The 22,501-nt window shown below is 40.6% G+C and overlaps 1 protein-coding gene across 1 annotated transcript in view; it reads right to left on the reverse strand.

Annotated features, from left to right (window-relative positions):
- Positions 1 to 21,478, reverse strand: part of LOC148060068 (ryanodine receptor 3) — a 149,429-nt gene extending 127,951 nt beyond the window's left edge. Inside the window, 3 exon segments of the mRNA XM_087780003.1 lie at positions 2,069 to 2,173; positions 6,885 to 7,004; positions 21,378 to 21,478. Of these exon segments, the coding sequence (XP_087636129.1) occupies positions 2,069 to 2,173; positions 6,885 to 7,004; positions 21,378 to 21,425 (273 nt within the window). The 5' untranslated portion in view covers positions 21,426 to 21,478.
- Positions 21,479 to 22,501: the final 1,023 nt, after the last annotated feature.

Here is a 22,501-nt window from a genome sequence, read left to right on the forward strand (position 1 = left end):
CGATAGAACGGAGTTTGTCCCAGCTACACAGGGCGATAGAACGGAGTCTGTCCCAGCTACACAGGGCGATAGAACGGAGTCTGTCCCAGCTACACAGGGCGATAGAACGGAGTCTGTCCCAGCTACACAGGGCGATAGAACGGAGTCTGTCCCAGCTACACAGGGCGATAGAACGGAGTCTGTCCCAGCTACACAGGGCGATAGAACGGAGTCTGTCCCAGCTACACAGGGCGATAGAACGGAGTCTGTCCCAGCTACACAGGGCGATAGAACGCAGTCTGTCCCAGCTACACAGGGCGATAGAACGGAGTCTGTCCCAGCTACACAGGGCGATAGAACGGAGTCTGTCCCAGCTACACAGGGCGATAGAACGGAGTCTGTCCCAGCTACACAGGGCGATAGAACGGCGTCTGTCCCAGCTACACAGGGCGATAGAACGGAGTCTGTCCCAGCTACACAGGGCGATAGAACGGAGTCTGTCCCAGCTACACAGGGCGAGAGGCGGGGGACACCCAGAGCAGGTCACTAGTCTGTCACTGAGACACAACCTCTCACATCTACAGACAGCTTCTTAGACGCTTCCATTGACCTCTGTCTGTTTTTTGAGAGGAAACCGGAGTTCCCGGAGTAAACACTAAGAGGTGAAACGTACAAACTCTACAAACTGTTCAAGTCGTCTCTGGTTAAATTAAGAACATTTTTTCTAAAATCCCTCTCAACCCTCTCAGTGACACCGACCTGAACAGCTCCCATAATGCTTTGCCGCCCAGCCGACCAATCACAGCTGTCGATGACTTTTATAAAGAGTTAGTTTTTTTTACTCATTTTCATTGGTTTAGTTTTGGAGTAAACTCGACAAAAACAACAGCATCGATTATGAGATTCTATTTAAAAGTCATCTCGTCTCACTTTATAATAAAACCTCCTCCAGACATTAATAATCAATAGAACACAAATGATGTCAAGAATATGCCATCCAGTAAAAAACTGCCTCATGAGCCGGTACCTGTTCATGGACCATCATGTGTGTCTGTGTGTGGGTCTGTGTATTTGTGTGTCTGTGTGCGGCCAACAGACGTCACCAAATAGATCAGTGTGTAGCAAGGCATCATGGGAGTTCACTATTTTCGTGGCACCATCAGTGAGACGTTAGTGTCTTCCAGTGAGTTTTTGTAATTGTTGTTAAAATAGCTTTTTATTTTTACACATAGATTTAATACATATATACATATTCAAACATGTAGTACTTCAACTTCGTACTATATATTTAAACATGTGGTACTTCAACTTTGTACTGTATATTTAAACATGTAGTACTTCAACTTCGTACTATATATTTAAACATGTAGTACTTCAACTTTGTACTGTATATTTAAACATGTGGTACTTCAACTTCGTACTATATATTTAAACATGTGGTACTTCAACTTCGTACTATATATTCAAACATGTAGTACTTCAACTTCATACTATATATGTTTAAACATGTAGTACTTCAACTTTGTACTATATATTCAAACATGTAGTACTTCAACTTCGTACTATATATTCAAACATGTAGTACTTCAACTTCATACTATATGTTTAAACATGTAGTACTAAAGTACTAAAGTTTTACCTTACCTTACCTTACCTTACTTCAACTTCGTACTATATATGTAAACATGTGGTACTTCAACTTCATACTATATATTCAAACATGTAGTACTTCAACTTCGTACTGTATATTTAAACAAGCAGTACTTGTTTAAGTACTACATGCTCCAAACTCTACTTCAATGGAGGCCCACATCAGGGATGGACCTCCTGAACTGGACCCTCCAGGACCATCATGACTCACAGTGAGAAACATCCTCCTGAGACCATGATAGTGTGGGTCAGAGTGAGCTACAGTACATGCAGGGTGAGGGTGAAAGGTCGCGAGCGAGGGAACATACCCGTCGATCCAGGCCGCGGGACTATCGAGAAGGACGTGAGAAATAGTCGTTATGAAAAACTGTCTGGACTTGAAGTACTAGGGGGTAGTTTTGATGAGTTTGATGATCCGTGCGAGAAGGTCTTCACTCACCCCTTCGCTGTTCTGTCCACTCTTGGCCAGCATCTCCTGCAGGGCCCGGACCGACAGCGACTGCTCCAGCACGAAGGTGCAGATGCACAGGTCTGGAGGAACATACTGACACAAACACACACTCTGTGAACATCTCCAGATGATCGACTGTCAGGATGGGATGGATTCCTCAGGTCGACACTGAGACACTAAACAATGTGTAGATGATGCCAGTAGATGATGCCAGTCTGGTTCCAACAAGGACAAGGACAGACATCTGCGTAAGTCAACTGATGAAACAGATTCTCTCTCGAGAAGACATAAAACTGCGGTTAAAATTCTGTTTAGAGTATTTGACTAATCATACATGATTAAATAACCAGAGGCGTTTACCTGAATATTCATACTATAAAAAAATAACTTAGTAATGCCATAGATTTCTGCTTTTCCAAGGCCTTTGAATCATGTAAGTTGTGTCTCTGACTTTTGCATATTTAACTAAACGAGCATTTTCTCTTAAACTCATTCTTGTGTCTGTTTCCTTCTTTACAACCTGGTATCATCGTCGAGGAGTCGCTTCATCGGAACAAAACCCCAACTTTACACACACTTTATTGAAATATCAACCATAAAATTATTACTAATTTCTCCCATTATCTCCTCCTCCCTCCCAGCTCGAGTCTGGTTCTGCTCCAGGTTTCTGCTTTGTTAAAAGAATGTATTTCCTCGGCACTGTCGACGAAAACTATCTTCGATATTTCTTATCAATTCTTAATTGTGTTACTATAAGAACAACTGTATTGATCTACACACTCACAGAGAACCATGTTAGTGAAGCTGCAGCTGATTGGACGACAAGTTACAACATCAACCAATGGGACGCTTTCTTTGTCATAAGCGCCGCCCATTAATTGGAGCATTAAGAGATGTAAACAAGATGTATTTTTATCAGTTATATTTGTTAAATAATTCTGTTTTGTGTCCTCATATCGTACTGGTTTGAAAGAGAAGATTCATTTGTGCTTCTCCTCCAATCAGCCGCTGATCCCGAAGGTGCCGTGAAGCCTCGTCATGAAGGGACCCGGAATGAAGACAGAGTGCATGATGGGTAGAACATCCATCACACCTGTCGGCTGTAATTACCGTCCAATCAGAGGTGAAGAAGAAACACACGCCAGCGGCTGAGGTTGTTGTTCAAAACTGAACCTGACGTCATGAATAGAAGATCCTGTTGTTTCTGTGGCGTCGGAATATTGAGCGTTTTTTTAGCTTTTTGTTGTTTTTTTCAATGATTTATTTCAATATTTTTTATATTAAAATGTTAAATTTGTTTTTATTCAATAATGTAAAAATAATAGATTTGTATATTGAAAGGTTGGATTTGTTTGTTTTTCAAGATAATTGGATAAAAAAAAGTTATATTTAGAAAAGTTGGACTTTTCTAATTCCAATCATTTAAAAATACAATATATTTTTTTAATGTGTAGACGTTTAAATTCGATATAAAAATGTTGGTTTATTAGTGTCAGCAGACATTACTAAAGGAACACAGATCTATTTGATCACTAACATGTGTTCATTATTTTTTATAATATTTAAAAAATGTTATTTAATAATCTTTAGTTGGATCAAGTAGCTCAGAACTCCTTTAGTAATGTCTGGTGACACTATTATATCATTTTATATCACATTTAAACGTATAAAAAATATTACATTTGGAAAATGTATTAAATCTGTGTAATAATAAAAAATATATACATTTTGTAAATATCACTTTTCAATTATACATTTTCAATTATCTAATTACAATAATTCAAAATTCAATATTTTTGAATGTGTAGACCACAGGTGTCAAACCGGTCCAGAGAAGGTTCAGGTGGTGAAGGTTCCAACCATAAGCACATATAGTTCAACCAATCAGGTCTGAAGACAGTCATCAATTAATTGTCAGTCAGGTGTTGCTTGTTAAGCCGACGCCTGATTGGTTAATAACTCATGTGTGCTTGACTGGTTTTGAACACAAACCTGCACCTGAACCTTCTCTGGACCGGTTTGACACCCCAGTGCTGTGTCTCAAATCGCATACTAGCGTACTCAAAGTTAGTATTTTTAGTGCGTTAGTGTGTCTCAATTCTTAGTATGTAAATGTAGTGCGCCATGCACACTAAATTGGCGTACTAACACGCCCACAAAACTGAGTATGGATCGATGGACACTAACCACACTAAACAGCTCCATCTTAGTGACGTATTAAACAGAAGTTACGTCATATATAAATGCATATATATTCATATACTTCCAGGTGTATTTTCAGCAGCAGTAGGAGGATAAACACGTCTTCGCTGCTGATACCAGCTTAAATATCTCGCGATTATTTAGATTCTCATATTTTTTCTTTATTTATTTTTCCAAAGTTGCAAAACATGCTGCCAGCAGGTGGCGATAGTGTTCAAACAGCTGCTTGAAACATCGTTAAATATTAGTAGAAGAAGAAGCTGTTGCGTCATTTCCTGTTAGTGTGTAGCAGCAGAGTTTGATTTGAGACATACTATCTGTGGAGGATTAGTTACTAGTTAGTACGTACACTATCCTGATGATACTAACTTCTAGTATACTAAGAGAAGTATGTTTGAGACATACTATCTGTGGAGGATTAGTTACTAGTTAGTACGTACACTATCCTGATGATACTAACTTCTAGTATACTAAGAGAAGTATGTTTGAGACATACTATCTGTGGAGAATTAGTTACTAGTTAGTACGTACACTATCCTGATGATACTAACTTCTAGTATACTAAGAGAAGTATGTTTGAGACATACTATCTGTGGAGAATTAGTTACTAGTTAGTACGTACACTATCCTGATGATACTAACTTCTAGTATACTGAGAGAAGTATGTGATTTGAGACATACTATCTGTGGAGGATTAGTTACTAGTTAGTACGTACACTATCCTGATGCATACTAACTTCTAGTATACTAAGAGTAGTATGTTTGAGACATACTATCTGTGGAGAATTAGTTACTAGTTAGTATGTACACTATCCTGATGCATACTAACTTCTAGTATACTAAGAGTAGTATGTTTGAGACATACTATCTGTGGAGGATTAGTTACTAGTTAGTACGTACACTATCCTGATGCATACTAACTTCTAGTATACTAAGAGTAGTATGTTTGAGACATACTATCTGTGGAGAATTAGTTACTAGTTAGTACGTACACTATCCTGATGATACTAACTTCTAGTATACTAAGAGAAGTATGTGATTTGAGACATACTATCTGTGGAGGATTAGTTACTAGTTAGTACGTACACTATCCTGATGCATACTAACTTCTAGTATACTAAGAGTAGTATGTTTGAGACATACTATCTGTGGAGAATTAGTTACTAGTTAGTATGTACACTATCCTGATGCATACTAACTTCTAGTATACTAAGAGTAGTATGTTTGAGACATACTATCTGTGGAGGATTAGTTACTAGTTAGTACGTACACTATCCTGATGATACTAACTTCTAGTATACTAAGAGAAGTATGTTTGAGACATACTATCTGTGGAGGATTAGTTACTAGTTAGTACGTACACTATCCTGATGCATACTAACCTCTAGTATACTAAGAGAAGTATGTGATTTGAGACATACTATCTGTGGAGGATTAGTTACTAGTTAGTATGTACACTATCCTGATGATACTAACTTCTAGTATACTAAGAGAAGTATGTTTGAGACATACTATCTGTGGAGGATTAGTTACTAGTTAGTACGTACACTATCCTGATGCATACTAACTTCTAGTATACTAAGAGAAGTATGTGATTTGAGACATACTATCTGTGGAGGATTAGTTACTAGTTAGTACGTACACTATCCTGATGCATACTAACTTCTAGTATACTAAGAGAAGTATGTGATTTGAGACATACTATCTGTGGAGGATTAGTTACTAGTTAGTACATACACTAAACTGATGCATACTAACTTCTAGCATACTAAGAGAAGTATGTGATTTGAGACATACTATCTGTGGAGGATTAGTTACTAGTTAGTACGTACACTAAACTGATGCATACTTACTTCTAGCATACTAAGAGAAGTATGTGATTTGAGACATACTATCTGTGGAGGATTAGTTACTAGTTAGTACGTACACTAAACTGATGCATACTAACTTCTAGCATACTAAGAGAAGTATGTGATTTGAGACATACTATCTGTGGAGGATTAGTTACTAGTTAGTACGTACACTAAACTGATGCATACTAACTTCTAGCATACTAAGAGAAGTATGTGATTTGAGACATACTATCTGTGGAGGATTAGTTACTAGTTAGTACGTACACTAAACTGATGCATACTTACTTCTAGCATACTAAGAGAAGTATGTGATTTGAGACATACTATCTGTGGAGGATTAGTTACTAGTTAGTACGTACACTAAACTGATGCATACTTACTTCTAGTATACTAAGAGTAGTATGTGATTTGAGACACAGCCCTGGTGAAGGCGTTTAAATTCGATATAAACATGTCGGTATATGAGGATGTCAGCAGACATTACTAAAGGAACACAGATCTACTGCATCACATATTCTGCCTACCATGTGTTCATTCATTTTCTTATATTAAAAAAAATGTATTCAATTATTACAACAAAAAAATCAACCTTTCGATACAGAAGTTATTGAATTAAAAACAAAAATATTCCATGTTTAAAAACAACATTTGAGTAAAATAATGAGTTCTGAAATGATTGAATCTTCTGGTTCACTGATGTAAGATTCATGGACGTCTCTCGGGTTCACCTGGTCATGCAAACCTCTCACCTTGGCCTCGGAGGTGGGCTCCAGGTAACACAGGCGGTTGCCGAGCCCCTCGGCCGCCAGGCAGAACTTGCGATTCTCCTTCTGGATACAAGCCACGCACTGGAGAACCACTTCATCATCCTGTCGAGACAGAAGCAGCTTCAGTCGCACATCTTCTCCCCAGAGATCCTCAATTTACCGTCACGCTCCGGAGAACGTATTGATCCTGAGAGTATTGATCCTGAGAGTATTGATCCTGAGAGTATTGCCCGAGAGCAGGAATCCAACCGTTTGACAAAGATATGGAAGAACATCCGCGTCACCACGAAACTGACGGATTCAACGTTTACAGTGTTTGACTTTTTTACTCAAATGATTTTATTTTCATTTTCTTTACATCATTTAATTCAATAATTTATATTTTTTGTGGTAATAACTAAATAACGTTTTTTTTATATTTAAGAAAATGATGTACACATGATACGCAGAAAGTTGGATCCAGTAGCTCGGTGCTCCTTTAGTCATGTCTGGCGACACTATTATACCAACATTTAATGTTGAATTTAAACGTCTACGAATCAAAAAATATTACATTTGGAAAATGTATTTTGGGATTATTGAATTAGATCATCAAACACTATTTGTACAAAAAAACATTCATTTTCAAAATATAATCTTTCTAATTCTATTATATTAAAAAAATTAAAATATTCAACCGTTCAATATAAAAATAAAACATGTGTACATTATTCAGTAAAGAAGATAATTAAATGCTTAAAGAAGTTTTCAACTCAAGGGTCAACATTTGAAATGTTAAATAATTTCATTTTCTGATATAAAAACACAGAATCCCATCATTTCTCATTTGAAAAGTTCATTCAAGTTTGGTATTATATTCTTGATGGAGGAGTTAGTTCTGTCTGGTGGTTCTATTATATATATTTTATATTGAATTTAAAAGGCTACAAATGAAAAAAATACTGAATTCAGAACATTTATATTTTTATTATTGGAATTAGAATATCTACATGTGTCAGATTTATTTAAATCAACCTTACAATGTAAAAAATACTGAATTTAATGATAAAATTGAAAGAAATTCAACCTTTTAATATAGACTGTTTTTAATGAAATGACTTAGAAAATAAGAAAAATATCAACCTTTTTATAATCAAATTATTCAATAAGAAAAACAAAATGATTTAATGCTTAACAACGTTTCAACATCACAGTAAAGTATTTTAAAGTTTCAACATTTGTTAAATTCAACCTTCAATGTTCTTCAGAAACGGATAAACTTCCACACAAACGTTCTTCTCATAACTCTGTGTCGCACACATCAGTCAGAAGCAATCGATCACAGAAACCACGAGTTTCATGAACCATGTTTCTGTTCAGAGATCATCTGAACATGTTCACGTGAAGATCACGGGTCGGCAGGAGCTGCAGACGGTCAGGTGAGGCTAGTGAAGCACACGTGTGACCGTGATGTTTTCTGATGATATAGTGACGTCAAAATAAGCCTCTGAGATGTTCCTTCAGATTCTCGTGTTGATCTTTTTTACTCTGGACTTGGAAACAGAACTGGACCATCAGAACCATTCAGCAGCTCCAGCTGTAGGTGTGAGACTCATCGCTGCCGCGAGCCTTTGAGCAACAGCAGGTCAATACGTGGAGACGTTAGAGTCGTCGTTAACATGTATATTTTATGATCGTGACGATGAATTTAAATGATCAATCCAAGAACCACGTAACAGAGTCGAAGCCACGCATCACTTCTGTCCTCCATCATCAAGCCTAGTGTCTGGAAGAAAACAAACAACGAGTCGCTTTGATTGGTTTTATATTGTTCGCCTCGTAAACGCTGAATTGACACATTTACTCTTCATGATCGCAGAGAATCTGCTGATATGAGTCGCTGAGGACAGAAGAGCTCGTCTCACAACAGCTTCATTTCATGTTGATCCAGAGCCCAGGAGGAGTGCAACATAAAGAGTGCATCAGTGATGTAAGAGTGCAACATAAAGAGTGCAGCAGTGATGTAAGAGTGCAACATAAAGAGTGCAGCAGTGATGTGAGAGTGCAACATAAAGAGTGCAGCAGTGATGTAAGAGTGCAACATAAAGAGTGCAGCAGTGATGAGAGAGTGCAACATAAAGAGTGCAGCAGTGATGTAAGAGTGTAACATAAAGAGTGCAGCAGTGATGTAAGAGTGTAACATAAAGAGTGCAGCAGTGATGTAAGAGTGTAACATAAAGAGTGCAGCAGTGATGTAAGAGTGTAACATAAAGAGTGCAGCAGTGATATAAGAGTGCAACATAAAGAGTGCAGCAGTGATGTAAGAGTGTAACATAAAGAGTGCAGCAGTGATGTAAGAGTGTAACATAAAGAGTGCAGCAGTGATGTAAGAGTGTAACATAAAGAGTGCAGCAGTGATGTAAGAGTGTAACATAAAGAGTGCAGCAGTGATATAAGAGTGCAACATAAAGAGTGCAGCAGTGATGAGAGATTGTAACATAAAGAGTGCAGCAGTGATGAGAGAGTGCAACATAAAGAGTGCAGCAGTGATGAGAGAGTGCAACATAAAGAGTGCAGCAGTGATGAGAGAGTGCAACATAAAGAGTGCAGCAGTGATGTAAGAGTGTAACATAAAGAGTGCAGCAGTGATGTAAGAGTGTAACATAAAGAGTGCAGCAGTGATGTAAGAGTGTAACATAAAGAGTGCAGCAGTGATATAAGAGTGCAACATAAAGAGTGCAGCAGTGATGAGAGATTGTAACATAAAGAGTGCAGCAGTGATGAGAGAGTGCAACATAAAGAGTGCAGCAGTGATGAGAGAGTGCAACATAAAGAGTGCAGCAGTGATGAGAGAGTGCAACATAAAGAGTGCAGCAGTGATGAAGAAGTGCAACATAAAGAGTGCAGCAGAGATGAGAGAGTGCAACATAAAGAGTGCAGCAGTGATGTAAGAGTGCAACATAAAGAGTGCAGCAGTGATGTAAGAGTGCAACATAAAGAGTGCAGCAGTGATGTAAGAGTGCAACATAAAGAGTGCAGCAGTGATGTAAGAGTGTAACATAAAGAGTGCAGCAGTGATGTAAGAGTGTAACATAAAGAGTGCAGCAGTGATGTAAGAGTGTAACATAAAGAGTGCAGCAGTGATATAAGAGTGCAACATAAAGAGTGCAGCAGTGATGTAAGAGTGTAACATAAAGAGTGCAGCAGTGATGTAAGAGTGTAACATAAAGAGTGCAGCAGTGATGTAAGAGTGTAACATAAAGAGTGCAGCAGTGATGTAAGAGTGCAACATAAAGAGTGCAGCAGTGATATAAGAGTGCAACATAAAGAGTGCAGCAGTGATGAGAGATTGTAACATAAAGAGTGCAGCAGTGATGAGAGAGTGCAACATAAAGAGTGCAGCAGTGATGAGAGAGTGCAACATAAAGAGTGCAGCAGTGATGAGAGAGTGCAACATAAAGAGTGCAGCAGTGATGTAAGAGTGTAACATAAAGAGTGCAGCAGTGATGTAAGAGTGTAACATAAAGAGTGCAGCAGTGATGTAAGAGTGTAACATAAAGAGTGCAGCAGTGATATAAGAGTGCAACATAAAGAGTGCAGCAGTGATGAGAGATTGTAACATAAAGAGTGCAGCAGTGATAAGAGAGTGCAACATAAAGAGTGCAGCAGTGATGAGAGAGTGCAACATAAAGAGTGCAGCAGTGATGAGAGAGTGCAACATAAAGAGTGCAGCAGTGATGAAGAAGTGCAACATAAAGAGTGCAGCAGAGATGAGAGAGTGCAACATAAAGAGTGCAGCAGTGATGTAAGAGTGCAACATAAAGAGTGCAGCAGTGATGAAGAAGTGCAACATAAAGAGTGCAGCAGAGATGAGAGAGTGCAACAAAAAGAGTGCAGCAGTGATGTGAGAAGTGCAACATAAAGAGTGCAGCAGTGGTGTGAGATTGTAACATAAAGAGTGCAGCAGTGATGAGAGAGTGCAACATAAAGAGTGCAGCAGTGATGAGAGAGTGCAACATAAAGAGTGCAGCAGTGATGAGAGAGTGCAACATAAAGAGTCCAGCAGTGATGTAAGAGTGCAACATAAAGAGTGCAGCAGTGATGTAAGAGCGCAACAGAAAGAGTGCAGCAGTGATGAAGGAGTGAACATAAATAGTACATCATTGATGTAAGAGTGCAGCAGTGATGAAGGAGTGAACATAAATAGTACATCATTGATGTAAGAGTGTAACATAAAGAGTGCAGCAGTGATGTAAGAGTTCAACATAATGAGTGCAGCAGTGATGAAGGAGTGCAACATAAAGAGTGCAGCAGTGATGTAAGAGTGTAACAGAAAGAGTGCAGCAGTGATGAAGGAGTGAACATAAATAGTACATCATTGATGTAAGAGCGCAACAGAAAGAGTGCAGCAGTGATGAAGGAGTGAACATAAATAGTACATCATTGATGTAAGAGTGCAACAGAAAGAGTGCAGCAGTGATGAAGGAGTGAACATAAATAGTACATCATTGATGTAAGAGTGCAACAGAAAGAGTGCAGCAGTGATGAAGGAGTGAACATAAATAGTACATCATTGATGTAAGAGTGTAACATAAAGAGTCCAGCAGTGATGTAAGAGTGCAACATAAAGAGTGCAGCAGTGATGAAGGAGTGCAACATAAAGAGTGCAGCAGTGATGTAAGAGTTCAACATAATGAGTGCAGCAGTGATGAAGGAGTGCAACATAAAGAGTGCAGCAGTGATGAAGGAGTGAACATAAATAGTACATCATTGATGTAAGAGTGCAACAGAAAGAGTGCAGCAGTGATGAAGGAGTGCACATAAATAGTACATCATTGATGTAAGAGTGTAACATAAAGAGTGCAGCAGTGATGAAGGAGTGAACATAAATAGTACATCATTGATGTAAGAGTGTAACGTAAAGAGTGCAGCAGTGATGAAGGAGTGAACATAAATAGTACATCATTGATGTAAGAGTGTAACGTAAAGAGTGCAGCAGTGATGAAGGAGTGAACATAAATAGTACATCATTGATGTAAGAGTGTTACATAAAGAGTGCAGCAGTGATGAAGGAGTGAACATAAATAGTACATCATTGATGTAAGAGTGTAACATAAAGAGTGCAGCAGTGATGAAGGAGTGAACATAAATAGTACATCATTGATGTAAGAGTGCAACGTAAAGAGTGCAGCAGTGATGAAGGAGTGAACATAAATAGTACATCATTGATGTAAGAGTGTAACATAAAGAGTGCAGCAGTGATGTAAGAGTGTAACATAAAGAGTGCAGCAGTGATGAAGGAGTGAACATAAATAGTACATCATTGATGTAAGAGTGTAACATAAAGAGTGCAGCAGTGATGAAGGAGTGAACATAAATAGTACATCATTGATGTAAGAGTGCAACGTAAAGAGTGCAGCAGTGATGAAGGAGTGAACATAAATAGTACATCATTGATGTAAGAGTGTAACATAAAGAGTGCAGCAGTGATGAAGGAGTGAACATAAATAGTACATCATTGATGTAAGAGTGTAACATAAAGAGTGCAGTAGTGATATAGAAGTACAATCCATAGATTATTATCTCAATATAAAACTGGTTATGAGTTGAAGTTTGTGTTGAATAATCACTTGACTCTTAGTTCGTTCCAGGACATCATTGATTCACACTTTTGATTAGTGAGCGCCAAAAGATATCCACACGCACACAGTCACACTCACACACACACACCGTGACACACACACACCGTGACACACACACACACACACACACACACATACAAAATCACACTCACACACACAGTCACAACACAGGCCGACTGTCACACTTGGTCTGGAGGTCAGAAGAAAAGTCCTTCCTGGTCACCAAAGATCCAGTGACCCCCGTTTGACCTTCACCAAATGAAGGTCAAATAAACAACATTTTATCTTCTGACTGATGACCCCTGACCTGGCCAGGCTGTCAATCAAGGCATGGAATGAATGATTTCCCGTGACTTCAGGAGAGGAACCGTCCTCTCCGGGGACCAGCTAATGACATTTAGCGCGTCAGATTGGATCAGTCACGGAGTTGAACCTGCGCCTGCACCAGGACCAGAAGTGAGACCGCCTTGACCGGCTGTAAACACGAGACTCATTCAAAGAGCTTCAGGTCGGAGCGTGAGCTTCTGGCTCAGATGAACACGAGCAGCACAGTGATCCAGCTCCACATCAAGTGTTGCCATCATCACCTGCAGCCAAACTCCTGCCGCGCCGCTTTGTTTGGGACATATTGCTACATTTAGCCGTCGCCCTTGAGCAAAACACATCTGCATCAGTTCCAACCCCCGACGCCGCCTCAGTGGAGCAGCTTCTGCAGCGATCAGCAGCAGCTCCATCTGCTCGCTCTGCATCGCGCTGCCTGTGATCTGTGATCGATTCATCTGGTCTGGATCACAGCCTCACCTGCAGCACCTGCTGTTTCACACACAGTCTCGTGTCCTTCAGCACATACATGTGCAGGTGCAAGAACCTACACCTTTCATTCTTGTTCTGCTTCTCTGATCCCCTGCAACTGACCTCGTCTGCTTCTCTGAATCCTGGCAACTGACCTCTGCTTCTCTGATCCCCGACAACTGACCTCGTCTTCTTCTCTGAATCCTGGCAACTGACCTCGTCTGCTTCTCCGATGCCCAACAACTGACCTCGTCTGCTTCTCCGATCCCCAGCAACTGACCTCGTCTGCTTCTCCGATCCCCAGCAACTGACCTCGTCTCCTTCTCTGATCCCCAGCAACTGACCTCGTCTGCTTCTCTGATCCCCGGCAACTGACCTCGTCTGCTTCTCTGATCCCCGACAACTGACCTCGTCTTCTTCTCTGAATCCTGGCAACTGACCTTGTCTACTTCTCTGATCCCAGACAACTGACCTCGTCTGCTTCTCTGATCCCCGACAACTGACCTCGTCTCCTTCTCTGATCTCCAGCAACTGACCTCGTCTCCTTCTCTGATCCCCGACAACTGACCTCGTCTCCTTCTCTGATCCCCGACAACTGACCTCGTCTGCTTCTCTGATCCCCGACAACTGACCTCGTCTTCTTCTCTGAATCCTGGCAACTGACCTTGTCTGCTTCTCTAATCCCCGACAACTGACCTCGTCTGCTTCTCTGATCCCGACAACTGACCTCGTCTGCTTCTCTGGTCTCTAAAAACTAACCTCTTCTGCTTCTCTGATCCCCGACAACTGACCTCGTCTTCTTCTCTGAATCCTGGCAACTGACCTCGTCTGCTTCTCTGTATCCTGGCAACTGACCTCGTCTACTTCTCTGAATCCTGGCAACTGACCTCGTCTGCTTCTCTGAATCCTGGCAACTGACCTCGTCTGCTTCTCTGATCCCCGACAACTGACCTCGTCTGCTTTTCCAATCTCTGGCAACTGACCTCGTCTTCTGTCCAACGCTGTAAATCTAAATTCTGCTTAAAATATAATTTCTCACAGACATCACTGACAATATGGAAGTAAATACAACTCAGGTCAGGACACCGATCGATACAGACATCCAGCAGGGGGCGCCAGACATGGAGAAAAACAGTCGTGAGTTAAACACTCCACAACGATGAAGGGTGAGATGTGGCCACATTATTCAACACTGGTCTGGTCCTGGGCTGCGTTAGGAACCAGGGTATCATGATCTCCGGGGTCCAAACCCGAGCCTCTCCGGTGCGAGAGCCGCTGGTCAATAGTGTGGATGTTCTCTCCTCAGCAGGGTCTCGTGATGCTGGACCTGATACCTGCGATCAGAGCTCCTCGCGTCTATAAATAGCCGCCGTCCTTCGGAGGATTGACCTGACTTCAATTCAGAGTTTCCCAGACGAGCCGGGACCACAGCTGAGGCCCGTCGGTGTCAGGAAGCGTTTGTTGGCCGACTGCTGACGATGATGTGTGTGGACCCGGCTGAGACCCGGTGACAACAGGATCCCAGCCGGAGAAGAAAGGCAGGAGAAGAAGCAGAGAATCCTCGGCATCATCCAATTTCAGGCTGAGTTCGGGGGGGAAGGCGGAGATTAACGCCTGACACTTTGATTCGTCATGGATTTTCAGAAAAGAACATTAAAGCTCTTTTACTACGAGTCAGCGTTTTAGTTTTGCTGCTTTAGAGTCGAGCGACTTTAGAAGTTTGTTCACAGATCCATCTTTGACTTTTCATTTCAGCCACTTGTCAGGTTAGATTCTTGCACCTGTTCGACTCTCAGCTGCAGGAACGTTCAACTTCTCTGGACGTTATTAAAGTCTCTGTGACCAGAAGAACCATCAGAGGAACATGTGGAGACAAAACTGGACCGAAAATAATGATTTATTTGATGATGATGAAGATGATGTTGATGATGATGATGATGATGAAGATAGTGATGAAGGTAATGAAGGTGATGATGATGATGATGATGATGATGAAGATAGTGATGAAGGTGATGAAGGTGATGATGATGAAGATGATGAAGATGATGAAGGTGAAGATAGTGATGAAGGTGATGATGAAGATGATGTTGAAAGTGATGAAGGTGATGATGATGAAGATGAAAATAATGAAGAAGGTGATGATGAAGATAGTGATGAAGATGATGTTGAAAGTGATGATGATGAAGGGGATGATGATGATGATGAAGATAGTGATGAAGGTGATGATGATGAAGATGAAGATAATGAAGAAGGTGATGATGAAGATAGTGATGAAGATGATGTTGAAAGTGATGATGATGAAGATAGTGATGAAGGGGATGATGATGAAGGTGATGAAGGTGATGATGATGATGATAGTGATGAAGGTGATGATGATGAAGATGAAGATAATGAAGAAGGTGATGATGACGATGATGATGATGAAGGTGATGATGATGATGATGAAGATGAAGATGAAGATAATGATGAAGATGATGATGATGAAGATGAAGATAGTGATGAAGGTGATGATGATGAAGATGAAGATAGTGATGAAGGTGATGATGATGAAGATGAAGATAATGATGAAGGTGATGATGATGAAGATGAAGATAGTGATGAAGGTGATGATGATGATGATGAAGATGAAGATAGTGATGAAGGTGATGATGATGAAGATGAAGATAGTGATGAAGGTGATGATGATGAAGATGAAGATAGTGATGAAGGTGATGACGAAGGTCGTCTAATGAAATATTCAGGTCCACTGACGGCGCTGCTGGTCAGTCTCACATCAATACCTCATTACAGTCGCGTCTGTTCAGGCCCGCGAGCTTCATTTCACCACATCCATCACAGCTGAAGATAGTGTTGCCATGGCGACAGACTGACGGACAGACCGGTCGGACCATGAGGTTCTCTGATGATATAGTGATTTGCAGTGAGAGTGAAGAAGATCTTCTCAGCTTCACGTGCACCAACAGTCTCCCATAAAATATTGTGTATGTGGTCTCCATGTGTGTTGACGCATCAGTGTGTGTGTCCGCAAGTGTGTGTGTGTCTGCAAGGGTGTGTGTGTTCAGATGTGTGTGTGTGTTCAGATGTGTGCGTCTGATGAATAATTTCCTCTCCGACTCGACTGTGGCATGTACGGTGCAGCCCGACTGCACCACACAGCTCTGCATTTGCATTCTACACACACACACACATCAGCGCCGGTGTGTGCGTCAGGAGCAACAACCTGCTGGACCTGAGAGTCGACGTGAAGCTGCATTATGACTCTGATCGCTTCCGACGGCGAGTCAAGAGACCGAAGCAATCGAGCCGGGAGTTCAAATGATCTCCAGGTTTCACTGTTACTCGTGGCGTTTGTGCAGAAACTAGGATGTGTGTGACGCTACACAACTACACACACTGACAGGTTAGCAATTACTTGCATGTTTTGAGACTAACAATGGGAGGAAACCAGAGTTCCTGCGAGGAGCCCTCGAATCATCACAGCAACACAACACTTGGATCATCACAGCAACACTCGGATCATAGCAACAAAACAACACTGATCATCTGGATCATCACAACAACACAACACTCGGATCATCACAGCAACACAACACTCGGATCATCACAGCAACACAACACTCGGATCATCACAGCAACACAACACTCGGATCATCACAGCAACACAACACTCGGATCATCACAGCAACACAACACTCGGATCATCACAGCAACACAACACTCGGATCATCACAGCAACACAACACTCGGATCATCACAACAACACAACACTCAGATCATCACAGCAACACAACACTCGGATCATCACAACAACACAACACTCGGATCATCACAGCAACACAACACTCGGATCATCACAGAAACAAAACACTCAGATCATAAACAGCAACACAACACTCGGATAATCACAACAACACAACGCTCGGATCATCACAACAACACAACACTCAGATCATCACAGCAACACAACACTCGGATCATCACAACAACACAACACTCGGATCATCACAGCAACACAACACTCGGATCATCACAGCAACACAACACTCGGATCATAAACAGCAACACAACACTCTGATCAGCACAGCAACACAACACTCGGATCATAAACAGCAACACAACACTCGGATCATCACAGCAACACAACACTCGGATCATAAACAGCATCACAACACTCGGATAATCACAGCAACACAACACTCGGATCATAAACAGCAACACAACACTCGGATCATAAACAGCAACAAAACACTCGGATCATAAACAGAAACACAACACTCGGATCATAAACAGCAACACAACACTCGGATCATAAACAGCAACAAAACACTCGGATCATAAACAGAAACACAACACTCGGATCATAAACAGAAACACAACACTCGGATCATAAACAGCAACAAAACACTCGGATCATAAACAGCAACACAACACTCGGATCATCACAGCAACAAAACACTCGGATCATAAACAGCAACACAACACTCGGATCATCACAGCAACACAACACTCGGATCATAATCAGAATCAGAATCAGAATCAGAAACCTTTATTAGTCCCGCGAGGGGAAATTCGGTAAACTGCAACACAACACTCGGATCATCACAGCAACACAACACTCGGATCATCACAACAACACAACACTCGGATCATCACAGCAACACAACACTCGGATCATCACAACAACACAACACTCAGATCATCACAACAACACAACACTCGGATCATAAACAGCAACACAACACTCGGATCATCACAGCAACAAAACACTCAGATCATAAACAGCAACACAACACTCGGATAATCACAGCAACACAAAACTCGGATCATAAACAGCAACACAACACTCGGATCATAAACAGCAACAAAACACTCGGATCATAAACAGCAACACAACACTCGGATCATAAACAGCAACAAAACACTCGGATCATAAACAGCAACACAACACTCGGATCATCACAGCAACAAAACACTCGGATCATCACAACAACACAACACTCGGATCATCACAACAACACAACACTCAGATCATAAACAGCAACACAACACTCGGATAATCACAACAACACAACACTCGGATCATAAACAGCAACACAACACTCGGATCATCACAGCAACACAACACTCGGATCATAAACAGCAACACAACACTCGGATCATCACAGCAACACAACACTCGGATCATAAACAGCAACAAAACACTCGGATTATAAACAGCAACACAACACTCGGATCATAGCAACAACACAACACTGATCATCTGGATCATCACAGCAACACAACACTCAGATCATAAACAGCAACACAACACTCGGATAATCACAGCAACACAACACTCGGATCATAAACAGCAACACGACACTCGGATCATAAACAGCAACACAACACTCGGATCATAAACAGCAACAAAACACTCGGATCATAAACAGCAACACAACACTCGGATCATAAACAGCAACACAACACTCGGATCATCACAGCAACAAAACACTCGGATCATCACAACAACACAACACTCGGATCATCACAACAACACAACACTCAGATCATAAACAGCAACACAACACTCGGATAATCACAACAACACAACACTCGGATCATAAACAGCAACACAACACTCGGATCATCACAGCAACACAACACTCGGATCATAAACAGCAACACAACACTCGGATCATCACAGCAACACAACACTCGGATCATAAACAGCAACAAAACACTCGGATCATAAACAGCAACACAACACTCGGATCATAGCAACAACACAACACTGATCATCTGGAGCATCACAGCAACACAACACTCAGATCATAAACAGCAACACAACACTCGGATAATCACAGCAACACAACACTCGGATCATAAACAGCAACACAACACTCGGATCATAAACAGCAACACAACACTCGGATCATAAGCAGCAACACAACACTCGGATCATCACAGCAACACAACACTCGGATCATCACAGCAACACAACACTCGGATCATAGCAACAACACAACACTGATCATCTGGATCATCAAAACAACACAACACTCGGATCATAGCAACAAAACAACACTGACTATCACAGCAACACAACACTCGGATCATCACAACAACAGAAAACTCTGATCATAACAACAACACAACACTCGGATCATAGCAACAACACAACACTGACTATCCTAGCAACACAACACTCGGATAATCACAGCAACCCAACACTCTGATCATCACAATAACACAACACTCGGATCATAGCAACAACACAACACTGACTATCCTAGCAACACAACACTCGGATAATCACAGCAACACAACACTCAGATCAACACTTGAATCATAGCAAGAACACAACACTGATCATCACAGCAACACAACACTCTAATCATAGCAACAACACAACACTCGGATCATCGCAACAACACAACACTGACTATCACAGCAACACAACACTCGGATCATCACAGCAACACAACACTCTAATCATAGCAACAACACCACACTGACCATCACAGCAACACAACACTTGGATCATAGCAACAACACCACACTCAGATCATAGCAACCACACAACACTCGGACCATAGCAACAACACAACACCCTGATCATCATAACAACACAACACTGATCATCATAACAACACAACACTGATCATCACAGCAACACAACACTGATCACCACAACAACACAACACTGATCATGACAGCAACACAACACTCAGATATCAAACCAACACAACATTGATTGATGGCGCTCTCCAGTTATGCTGTGGTCAGTTGTGTAGTTCTAGCGTTTTCTATTCAAGCTCTTGTGTAGTCGAGATGATGTTTGTGTTACAATCATATTTGTGTTACAATTATATTTGTGTTACAATCATATTTGTGTTACAATCATATTTGTTTTACAATCATATTTGTGTTACAATCATATTTGTGTTACAATCATTCAAATGACGTTTTATAAATTCAATATTTGTTGCCTTTTATTTAGTCAATAAAACTGTTGGTACAATAGAGTCACCAGACATTACCGATCGAACACAGAGCTTCCTGATCAAACTCTCCCTCCAATCATGCGACGCACAGACGATCATGTGACGGATCAGGAAGCTCGGTGCTCGATTGGCAATGTCTGGTGACGCTATTATAACAGTTTTATATTGAATTGACAGGAAAGAAATTTAAAATGATTGAATTTAGATAAAAGATTCAGTTTTGAACGTAATCGATTTTTTTTTGTGTGTAAATTATTAAAATATTAAATTCAAACTTTAATATACAAATGATTGAATTAAGTTATTAAAGATGAATAGTTTAATGCTTAAAATAACATTTAAATTAATAAAAAATGTGAAATGTTAACCATATAATATTTTGATATAAACTTAAAATATACACAAACAAAATGAAAAATTGTTTATATTTCTTCTCTAGTATGAAGGTATTTCCAGCAGTGATATTATATATACTATAAATATATATACATTTTATATATATATTTATATAAATACATATATTTATATATAATATAAATATATACATATACTGTATATATATATATATATATATATATATATATATATATATATATATATAATTTTTATATATATATATATAAATATATACATATATATAAATATATACATATATATATATATATATATATATATAGGTTGTATTGTATAAATATACATGTATTCATTCATTCATTTCCTTTTTTCTAATGTAAACAATATAATCAACTTAAGTCATGACATCAGATCCATCAGAACCATCGGAACCATCAGATCCACCAGAACCATAAGAACCATCAGAACCATCAGAACCATCAGATCCATAAGCACCATCAGAACCATAAGAACCATCAGATCCATAAGCACCATCAGAACCATAAGAACCATCAGATCCATAAGCACCATCAGAACCATCAGAACCATCAGAACCATCAGATCCATAAGCACCATCAGAACCATCGGAACCATCAGAGCCCCAGCAACAGTGTGACTCCAGGGAGGTTCTTGAAGGTGATGCAGGACCACATCTGCAGCGCATCTGCTCGACGACATGTACTCACGGTCCTGAGGAACTGGATCTCATCTTCTCCTCCTTCTGCCTCAGCCATGGCTGCTCGGAGCCTCTTCTCTGCCGGAGATGTTCGCTCAGATCCTCGCTCCTCCGCAGCATGTGCTCCTGCTCGCACCCGACCATCGACACCCTTCCCCGGCCAGAGCGTGCGCGTGTGTGCGCGTGTGTGTGCGCGTGTGCGCGTGTGCGTGTGTGTGTGTGTGTGGCGGCGTCTTTATCTCCGACGTCACCGGCGAGGCTCGGTACCGTGAACCGCGAAAGCGCCAACATTCAAACAATGATGGCGTGACGTCACAGCGAGAGGTTTTGGGTTCGAATCCCATTCAGGAAAGACACGTGACATGAATGGATCAGAGGAAGAGGATCAGGACCCTGGTCAGCGCCAGTGTGATCACACACACACACACACACACACACACACACACACACACACACGGACCACATACTCACACAACCACACACATGGACCACACACACACATACAACATACACTCACAAGTACAACGCGCACACACACACAAAATAACACACACAAACACATGCAAATACATACACAAACGGACACACATAAAATCATACACAAACACTTAAACAAACAAATACACACACATACATACTGACACACGCGGACCACACACACATACCACATACACACACAATCACACACACGGACAACGCACACACACATACAACCTACACACACAAGTACCACACTCACACACATACATACACAAATAACACATACAAACAAATGCAAATACATACACAAACGGACACATATACAAACACTCACACAAAGACAAACACACACATACATACACAAACACTCACACAAATACACACAGACAAACAAGCATACACAAACACTCGCACAAACACTCACACATACACAAACACTTACACAAATACACACAGACAAACATACATACACAAATACACACAGACAAACACACATACACTCAAACAAATACACACAGACAAACACACATACACTCACACAAATACACACAGGAAAACACACATACACTCACACAAATACACACAGACAAACACACACAGACTCACACAAATACACACAGACAAACACACATACACTCACACAAATACACACAG

The sequence above is a fragment of the Callionymus lyra genome, chromosome 18, assembly GCF_982586985.1.
Source record: "Callionymus lyra chromosome 18, fCalLyr1.hap1.1, whole genome shotgun sequence".
In the NCBI taxonomy this organism is placed as follows: Eukaryota; Metazoa; Chordata; class Actinopteri; order Syngnathiformes; family Callionymidae; genus Callionymus; species Callionymus lyra.